Source organism: Coregonus clupeaformis, unplaced genomic scaffold, assembly GCF_020615455.1.
Source record: "Coregonus clupeaformis isolate EN_2021a unplaced genomic scaffold, ASM2061545v1 scaf1717, whole genome shotgun sequence".
Lineage (NCBI taxonomy): Eukaryota > Metazoa > Chordata > Actinopteri > Salmoniformes > Salmonidae > Coregonus > Coregonus clupeaformis.
In genome coordinates, this window is record NW_025535171.1 from 1 (window position 1) to 10,450 (window position 10,450).

Consider the following 10,450-nt stretch of genomic DNA (forward strand, 5'->3'; position numbering starts at 1 on the left):
GCGCTGCAGGATTTTAATCCATGACGGCGTAGTGTGTTACTAATGGTTTTCTTTGAGAGACTGTGGTCCCAGCTCTCTGACCAGGTCCTGCCGTGTAGTTCTGGGCAGATCCCTCACCTTCCTCATGATCATTGATGCCCCACGAGGTGAGATCTTGCATGGAGCCCCAGACCCAGGGTGATTGACCGTCATCTTGAACTTCTTCCATTTTCTAATAATTGCGCCAACAGTTGTTGCCTTCTCACCAAGCTGCTTGCCTATTGTCCTGTAGCCCATCCCAGCCTTGTGCAGGTCTACAATTTTATCCCTGATGTCCTTACACAGCTCTCTGGTCTTGGCCATTGTGGAGAGGTTGGAGTCTGTTTGATTGAGTGTGTGGACAGGTGTCTTTTATACAGGTAACAAGTTCAAACAGGTGCAGTTAATACAGGTAATGAGTGGAGAACAGGAGGGCTTCTTAAAGAAAAACTAACAGGTCTGTGAGAGCCGGAATTCTTACTGGTTGGTAGGTGATCAAATACTTATGTCATGCAATAAAATGCAAATTAATTACTTAAATGTGATTTTCTGGATTTTTGTTTTAGATTCCGTCTCTCACAGTTGAAGTGTACCTATGATAACAATTACAGACCTCTACATGCTTTGTAAGTAGGAAAACCTGAAAAATTGGCAGTGTATCAAATACTTGTTCTCCCCACTGTGTGTGTGTGTGTATATATATATATACATACATACACACACACACACACACACACACACACTGCCTTCAGAAAGTATTCAAACCCCTTGACATTTTTCACATTTTGTTACGTTATAGCCTTATTCTAAAATGGATCAAATAAAATAAAAATCCTCATCAAGCTACACCCAATACCCTATAATGACAAAGCAAAAACAGGTTTAGAAACGTTAGTAAATGTATTAAAAATAAAGAACAGAAATACCTTTATATTAGTATTCAGACCCTTTGCTATGAGACTCAAAATTGAGATCAGAATGCATCCTGTTTCCATTGATCATCCTTGAGATGTTTCTACAACTTGATTGGTGTCCACCTATGATAAATTCAAATTGATTGGACATGATTTGGTCCCACAGTTGAAAGTGCAGATTGTGTCGAGGCACAGATCTGGGGAAGGGTACCAAAAAATGTCTGCAGCATTTAAGGTCCCAAAGAACACAGTGGCCTCCATGATTCTTAAATGGAAGAAGTTTGGAACCACCAAGACTCTTCCTAGAGCTGGCCGCCCGGCCAAACTGAGCAATTGGGTAGAAGGGCCTTGGTCAGGGATGTGACCAAGAACCCAATGGTCAATTTGACAGAGCTCAAGAGTTCCTCTGTGGAGATGGGAGAACCTTCCAGAAGGACAACCATCTCTACAGCACTCCACCAATCAGGCCTTGATGGCAGAGTTGCCAGACGGAAGCCACTCTTCAGTAAAAAGGCACATGACAGCCCGCTTGGAGTTTGCCAAAAGGCACCTAAAGACTCTCAGACCATGAGAAACAAGATTGTCTGGTCTGATGAAACCAAAATTGAACTCTTAGGACTGAATGCCAAGCGTCACGTCTGGAGGAAACCTGGCACCATCCCTACAGTGAAGCATGCTGGTGGCAGCATCATGCTGTGGGGATGTTTTTCAGCGGCAGGGACTGCGAGACTAGTCAGGATCGAGGCAAAGATGAATGGAGCAAAGTACAGAGAGATCCTTGATGAAAACCTGCTCAGGACCTGACTAGGGGCGAAGGTTCACCTTCCAACAGGACAACGACCCTAAGCACACAGCCAAGACAACACAGGAGTGGATTCAGGACAAGTCTCTGAATGTCCTTGAGTGGCCCAGCCAGAGCCCGGACTTGAACCCGATCGAACATCTCTGGAGAGACCTGAAAATAGCTGTGCAGTGACACTCCCCATCCAACCTGACAGAGCTTGAGAGGATCTGCAGAGAAGAATGGGAGAAACTCCCCAAATACAGGTGTGCCAAGCTTGTAGTCATACCCAAGATGACTCAAGGTTGTAATCGCTGCGAAAGGTGCTTCAACAAAGTACTGAGTAAAGGGTCTGAATACTTATATAAATTTGATATTTCAGTTTTTATTTTTAATACATTTGCAAAAAAATCTAAAAACCTGTTTTTGCTCTGTCATTATGGGGTATTGTGTGTAGATTGATGAGGGAAAAAAATATTTCATCAATTTTAGAATAAGGCTGTAACGCAACAAAATGTGGAAAAAGTCAAGGGGTCTGAATACTTTGTTTGTGATATATATATATATATATATATATATATATATATATATATATATAGTCAAAGGTTTGGACACACCTACTCATTCCAGGGTTTTTTATTGTAGAATAATAGTGAAGACATCCAAACTATGAAATAACACATCTGGTTGGTTGAGAGAATGCCAAGAGTGTGCAAAGCTGTCATCAAGGCAAAGGGTTATTTTTTTTCGTTGATGACGGTTATTTTATTTCATGACGGTCTTCACCCATAACCTCCAGTTACACGGTTATACGGTAATTATGCCAGCCCTGGTCATGAAATCATTATGTAGGTTAGTAGCTACCCTTCAAGGAGTTAGACAACTTTATGTCTCAACTCCCTAGCCAGACCTATGACATTACTGTCTCTGAACAACAACAAACTCCCTAGACAGACAGACATCTGACAATGGAGAGGAGAGGTTAGCCTATCTAATGTTCATCAGCAAGGTTAAATAATGAACTGTGATCTGATGTCACAGAGGAGAGATGTTAGCCTACCTAATGTTCATCAGCAAGGTTAAATAATGAACTGTGATCTGATGTCACAGGCCTGATAAATAATATTTTCTATTGATACATATTGACTAGGTCTCAATAACAAAGCTCCATAAGCGGACAGAGACATCTTCCGTGGAGAGAAAGAGAGAGGGCAGTAAATGTATTGATCAGTAAAGTCATCTTCCGTGGAGAGAGAGAGGGCAGTAAATGTATTGATCAGTAAAGTCATCTTCCGTGGAGAGAGAGAGGGCAGTAAATGTATTGATCAGTAAAGTCATCTTCCGTGGAGAGAGAGAGGGCAGTAAATGTATTGATCAGTAAAGTCCGATAATGAACTGTGGTGGTGAGAGTATGACAGTCCTAGCCCTCACACAGCCCTAACCCAGTCAACGTCACAGTCATTGGTCAATATGCATGTCCCAAGACAATATTATTAGTGTCTCAACAACAGACCATAGCCAGACAGACCGTCTGACTGTGGATAGAGGGGAGTAATCAGAGCCAAGGTCAGACTGTCAGTGTTGTCATGTGTTGTGTTCATGTTTCTGGATGTACTGCCTGCCTGGACGTGCTCATGTTACGTCAAGGCTATTTTTACTGCCTGCTAGGACGGCTGGGTGACTGGGTTACTGGGTGACTGACTGGCTGGGTGGCTGACTGGGTGGCTGACTGGGTGACTCGGTGGCTGACTGGGTGGGTGGCTCGGTGGCTGACTGGGTGGGTGGCTCGGTGGCTGACTGGGTGGGTGACTGGGTGGGTGACTGGGTGACTCAGTGGCTGACTGGGTGGGTGGCTCGGTGGCTGACTGGGTGGGTGACTGGGTGGCTGACTGGGTGGGTGACTGGGTGACTCAGTGGCTGACTGGGTGGGTGGCTCGGTGGCTGACTGGGTGGGTGACTGGGTGTGGGTGGGTGCTGGGTGACTGGGTGGGTGACTGGTGGGTGACTGGGTGACTGGGTGGGTGACTGGGTGGGTGACTGGGTGACTCAGTGGCTGACTGGGTGGGTGGCTCGGTGGCTGACTGGGTGGGTGACTGGGTGGGTGGTGACTGGGTGGGTGGCTGAGTGGCTGACTGGGTGGGTGACTGGGTGGGTGGCTGACTCGGTGGGTGACTGGGTGGGTGGCTGACTCGGTGGGTGACTGGGTGGGTGACTGGGTGACTGGGTGGGTGACTGGGTGGGTGACTGGGTGACTCAGTGGCTGACTGGGTGGGTGGCTCGGTGGCTGACTGGGTGGGTGACTGGGTGACTGGGTGGGTGACTGGGTGGGTGACTGGGTGGGTGGCTGACTGGCTGACTGGGTGGGTGACTGGGTGACTCGGTGGCTGACTGGGTGGGTGACTGGGTGGGTGACTGGGTGGGTGACTGGCTGACTGGGTGGGTGACGGGGTGGGTGACTGGGTGGGTGACTGGGTGACTGGCTGAGTGGCTGACTCGGGTGGGTGACTGGGTGGGTGGCTGACTCGGGTGGGTGACTGGGTGGGTGGTGACTCGGTGGGTGACTGGGTGGGTGACTGGGTGACTGGGTGGGTGACTGGGTGGGTGACTGGGTGATCAGTGGTGACTGGGTGGGTGGCTCGGTGGGTGACTGGGTGGGTGACTGGCTGACTGGGTGGGTGACTGGGTGGGTGACTGGGTGGGTGGCTGACTGGCTGACTGGGTGGGTGACTGGGTGCGGTGGCTGACTGGGTGGGTGACTGGGTGGGTGACTGGGTGGGGTGGCTGACTGGGTGGGGTGGCTGACTGGGTGGGTGACTGGGTGGGTGGCTGACTGGGTGGGTGATGGGTGACTGGGTGGCTGACTGGGTGGGTGGCTGACTGGCTGACTGGGTGGGTGACTGGGTGGCTGACTGGGTGGCTGACTGGGTGACTGGGTGGGTGACTGGGTGGGTAGCCGACTGCTTGGCCCAGCAGAGCAGTCAGCACTAAGCAGGTTAAGAAGCATCAGTGAGTACGTTTACATGCACACTAATAAATTCAATATTAAAACTGATTATGGCAGTAGGCAGATGATGCATTAGTCATGTAAACACCTTCCTCTGCTTATCTTTAATCTGCTAAGGTCATAATGGAAGTAAGCATACATCGATTAAAACACCTGGTTTTCTGAGCCATCTTTAGAATTATTAGGACGTGTAAACACCTTAATGGGCGTTCCAGAGGTGTGTTTGATCTGGGCACGTGCTAGCGCCAGCCCAGCGAGCCTCCCTCTTTAGCGCCAGCCCAGCGAGCCTCCCTCTTTAGCGCCAGCCCAGCGAGCCTCCCTCTTTAGCACCAGCCCAGCGAGCCTCCCTCTTTAGCACCAGCCCAGCGAGCCTCCCTCTTTAGCACCAGCCCAGCGAGCCTCCCTCTTTAGCACCAGCCCAGCGAGCCTCCCTCTTTAGCACCAGCCCAGCGAGCCTCCCTCTTTAGCGCCAGCCCAGCGAGCCTCCCTCTTTAGCACCAGCCCAGCGAGCCTCCCTCTTTAGCGCCAGCCCAGCGAGCCTCCCTCTTTAGCGCCAGCCCAGCGAGCCTCCCTCTTTAGCGCCAGCGAAGTGTTTTTGGAACAAATTCGAAGTAGTTATCACATACAAGCTTTATATGCCGGAACTCAGAATCAAATATGCTTTCCAAAAATACCATGTTGCCTGTGGTAGAACGTTCATTTTGATTGGTGATTTTCACTCCGTGTTTATAAGCCATGTTGACAAGAAGCCAGCTAAAGGAGCCTGTCCCCCTGGATCACACTCTGTCCCCCAGGAGAGCCAGCTAGAGGAGACTGTCCTCTGGATCACACTCTGTCCCCCAGGAGAGCCAGCTGAGGAGACGGTCCTCTGGATCACACTCTGTCCCCCAGGAGAGCCAGCTAGAGGAGACTGTCCTCTGGATCACATTCTGTCCCCCAGGAGAGCCAGCTAGAGGAGACTGTCCTCTGGATCACACTCTGTCCCCCAGGAGAGCCAGCTAGAGGAGACTGTCCTCTGGATCACACTCTGTCCCCCAGGAGAGCCAGCTAGAGGAGACGGTCCTCTGGATCACACTCTGTCCCCCCCAGGAGAGCCAGCTAGAGGAGACGGTCCTCTGGATCACACTCTGTCCCCCCAGGAGAGCCAGCTGAGGAGACTGTCCTCTGGATCACACTCTGTCCCCCAGGCGAGCCAGCTAGAGGAGACTGTCCTCTGGATCACACTCTGTCCCCCAGGCGAGCCAGCTGAGGAGACGGTCCTCTGGATCACACTCTGTCCCCCAGGCGAGCCAGCTAGAGGAGACTGTCCTCTGGATCACACTCTGTCCCCCAGGCGAGCCAGCTGAGGAGACGGTCCTCTGGATCACACTCTGTCCCCCAGGAGAGCCAGCTAGAGGAGACTGTCCTCTGGATCACACTCTGTCCCCCAGGAGAGCCAGCTAGAGGAGACTGTCCTCTGGATCACACTCTGTCCCCCAGGAGAGCCAGCTAGAGGAGACTGTCCTCTGGATCACACTCTGTCCCCCAGGAGAGCCAGCTAGAGGAGACGGTCCTCTGGATCACACTCTGTCCCCCAGGAGAGCCAGCTAGAGGAGACTGTCCTCTGGATCACACTCTGTCCCCCAGGAGAGCCAGCTAGAGGAGACTGTCCTCTGGATCACACTCTGTCCCCCAGGAGAGCCAGCTAGAGGAGACTGTCCTCTGGATCACACTCTGTCCCCCAGGAGAAACAGGAGTTTCTGGACACACAGCCAGGGGAGGGAGGGAGAGAGAGTTAGCGATCTCTCCCTCTCCCTATAAAATCTGCGTTGCGGACAGAACCACGGAATCCAGACATTAAAACGGAATTCAATAATATTCTGAAATGTATTGAACGTAGTAGGAAATCAACTAAATGTATTGAACTTATTAGAAGATTCTGTTAATCATAAGAAATTAACTAAATGCATCAGTGATTTGTATTTTCCTGCAACGGCACAGGAAAACCTGTGTGTGTGGTGCGCGTGTAGGTTTACACGTTGTGTAGCCGTTAGTGATGATGCTAACGATAACCTTCTTCTGGTAGAGATGGAAAGGGCTTTCCCAAAAACCTTCTTAATGAAACGTTAACTACAAAAGTAGCCTATGCCTACCTGGCAGAATGATATCATGGTTATTTGTATCGATCCAGTGGCCATTTGTTTTGCAAACTCTGCCATCACATGAGCGCTACAGAAACATCTCCAACCAAACAACAGCTCAGGCTGGGGCACGCTTAAAGGAAAGGATAACTACACCCAAAAACAGACATTTCTTAGATTTTTCCCAGACCTCAAAAGTGGTCATGATTTTTTTTGTTTTTCTATTTACTTTATTTTTTTACGCGTTTTTCATTAGCAAAAACCTGAAAGAAAATTGTACAAACGGAAACCTGGAACCTTGCTTCTGTGGACAGGTGTCTTTTATACAGGTAACAAGCTGAGATTAGGAGCACTCCCTTTAAGAGTGTGCTCCTAATCTCAGCTCGTTTTCTGTATAAAAGACACCTGGGAGCCAGAAATCTTTCTGATTGAGAGGGGGTCAAATACTTATTTCCCTCATTAAAATGCAAATCAATTTATAACATTTTTGACATGCGTTTTTCTGGATTTTTGTTGTTGTTATTCTGTCTCTCACTGTTCAAATAAACCTACCATTAAAATGATAGACTGATCATGTCTTTGTCAGTGGGCAAACGTACAAAATCAGCACTCACTGTATGTTCATTATGTTACAACGCAGCTGCTGTGCCACTGACTGACTGTAGCAAGTCTATTGTCCTTCTAGATGGTCATTCCTCCAACAAACACCTTGTGTATCAACAAAACCCATCTCTACTCAAGTGCATTCCTTATAGCCTAATCTGACTCAGAGAGAAAGCTCACAGTTTCAGCTTTATAGTTTAATATTGTACACTAAATAAATGGCAACAATGATCACAGAAAACGCTGAGAACAGAAAGATGGCTTTCAGTCCTGAAACACGCTCTACGCAAACCTCTGCCTTTACAGAGTGAGGTCACCAGCCCTGTAACCATGGTAGTGAGGTCACCAGCCAGGGTGAACTACTGCAGCTTGGTCAGTTAGTGACAACCAGGGTAACGACTACAGCTTGGCCAGTTAGTGACAACCAGGGTAACTACTACAGCTTGGTCAGTTAGTGACAACCAGGGTAACGACTACAGCTTGGCCAGTTAGTGACAACCAGGGTAACTACTACAGCTTGGCCAGTTAGTGACAACCAGCGTAACTACTACAGCTTGGCCTGTTAGTGACAACCAGCGTAACTACTACAGCTTGGCCTGTTAGTGACAACCAGCGTAACTACTACAGCTTGGCCAGTTAGTGACAACCAGGGTAACTACTACAGCTTGGCCAGTTAGTGACAACCAGGGTAACTACTACAGCTTGGCCTGTTAGTGACAACCAGGGTAACTACTACAGCTTGGCCAGTTAGTGACAACCAGGGTAACTACTACAGCTTGGCCAGTTAGTGACAACCAGGGTAACTACTACAGCTTGGCCAGTTAGTGACAACCAGGGTAACTACTACAGCTTGGCCAGGAACGAGAGTGTTCCATACATTTTCTCCCGATCTTGTTTCTGTGTAATGTCCATTCACAGACAGTGTTACTGTACATAAAAGGCCTCCTAACTAACTCCTATCCTATAATAACCAGTCACTCACCTGCACAAGCATTGAGGAACAGCCAGTCACTTTTCCTCATCCTGTTCTTAATCTGCTTCATCTTCTTGAAGTCGATCTTCTCCGGATGGTGATGCTGCTCCGGTCTGCTGCTCATCGCCCCGGCCGCCAGCTCAATCCTCTGGAAGTCCATCTTTACCTCCGCCTCCCTCTTGGAGGTGGGTGGAGAGGTCATCCTCTGTCCCAGCCCCCCATTCTGTCCCCTGCTCAGCCCCCCACTGCAGCTCCCTCCACTCCCTCTCCATCTGGCCCTGTCTCTTTCCTGTTCGTTGATGATTGAGGATATGGAGGAGGGAGCCTCCTCGGACTGCCCAGCCAGCTCTATAGGAATAGCCTCCTGGTTGTTAGGTTGAGGCTGGGGGTGGTCGCAGACGATGCACTTCCTGGTCTTGGGACAGTTCTGGTAAGTACAGGCCGTGCAAGTCCAGTGCTGCCCGGTGCTACTGCTGCCGCCACAGCCTCCGCCGCCGCCACCTCCTCGGGTGTTGAGTCTGTTCCGGTCGTTGTACTCCTCTGTACAGGGGTCCATGGGGGGAGGAGATGGGGCCGGGGCCGGGCGGTAGCCCGCGTTGGAGCCTGATGTCTGGGGGGCCTCTGTGGGGCTGCAGGGGGTCCTCTGCAGGCACTGACACAGACACTGGGTACAGCGGATGGCGCGGGGCCAGTTCAGGTAGGTGCACATCTGACAGGACCACTTGGAGCTAGTGTCAGCCATGTTGAGGGGCTTGACACGGGGCCTGGCACTGGAGTCTGGGCAGATCAGGAGGCTACCACAGTTTGCCTCGGTGCTCGGAGGGTCCTGCCACCCACAGTCAGGCTCCAGACTAAGGCTGCTATTGTAGGGCTCCTCTGTGATGATGGGGCTGATGGGACGCTGTGCACGGCACATGGTGCACTTAACAGCGGACGGCCAGTTCTCATAGGTGCAGTAGTCGCAGGCCCACTTCACTCCCACCTCCGTCATCGTGGATCAGGTAGAAAGGAAAGAAATGTAAGGGCTCCTTTAGGGAAAAAAATGATACATTAAAAATGGGTTAGGGTAAACCCTTAGCTGAACAGACAACGAGAGAATAGAAGTGTTTGGAAAGACGACACTTTTATCCGCATTTCATTCCGTGTTTTTTTTTTTTTTTTAAGCTTAATGAGAACAATTTAATGTTTTGTACACTCACAACTCATGAAATGCTAGCTAGCTACCTAGTAGCTACGGGGCCCACCACAGAGTTGAGTTCCTTGAGTAAACATTGTACATTGGCAAGCATCTCAAACCCCCCCCAAGCCAGCTATCCAGCGTTCATCGACGTTAGCTAGATCGAAATGCTAACTAGTTCGCTTTTGTTATGGAGGCACCACCTGTTGGGGTTTGAAACGGACAGCCATGTTTTTTACCGTCTGTGTCGGGGTGAAATATTGAAATATCCCCAACGTCCAGTTTTTAAAAGGATATTATTCGAAGTTAGCTACTCTTGCTAGTTAGCTAACGGCTAGCCTGCTAGCTAGCTTTGCCTATTTGCCAATCTATCAACTCTTAATATTAGCTAACGTTAGCTACTAGCTAGGTAATCCTATTGTACTCAATAATGAAGAACATTGTCTTTATCATCTATCAATCGGTCATTAGCTAGCTAGCTAACTAACTAACTAATTGATTAATCTTATATTTCCCTGTGTACTTTTCCTCCCTGGTCCAGAACCACAACAAACCTGAGTCGGTCGAGCTGCCCAGTCCCGCCTCCTCTTCGTTCTATCGAACCTTCCTAGTCGGTTCTTCCAGTGGATTTCAAACCCTTTTCTCTCACATTGTTTTTCTTTACCCCACGGTACACTCTGGAAAATGAAAAATAAATGTACAAAAAAGGGACCGTTATAGTGTAAAGCCCCCTTCCGCTTCGCTCTTTATATCATGTTGTCAATCCCCGGACTCCATGGTTAGTGGTGAATAGTTCGCCAACGATCGGTTCTTTTTTGAACGGATCTTTTTGGTGAACGTCGGGAACTGACTCGCATCTG

At 49.3% G+C, this 10,450-nt stretch overlaps 1 protein-coding gene across 1 annotated transcript; it reads right to left on the minus strand.

The window, feature by feature from the left end:
- Positions 1-8,414: 8,414 nt before the first annotated feature.
- Positions 8,415-9,823, minus strand: LOC123487477 (ubiquitin thioesterase ZRANB1-like). Its single transcript, XM_045218672.1, has 2 exons — positions 9,613-9,823; positions 8,415-9,441 (listed from the first exon to the last, which is right to left on the minus strand). The coding sequence occupies exon 2, from the start codon at positions 9,402-9,404 to the stop codon at positions 8,415-8,417; it is 990 nt and encodes a 329-aa protein (XP_045074607.1). The 5' UTR covers positions 9,405-9,441; positions 9,613-9,823.
- Positions 9,824-10,450: the final 627 nt, after the last annotated feature.

What these genes read in the sequence shown, in the direction of transcription:
- LOC123487477 (XM_045218672.1), bottom strand. Translation starts at nt 9,404, where the DNA reads ATGACGGAGGTGGGAGTGAAGTGGGCCTGCGACTACTGCACCTATGAG.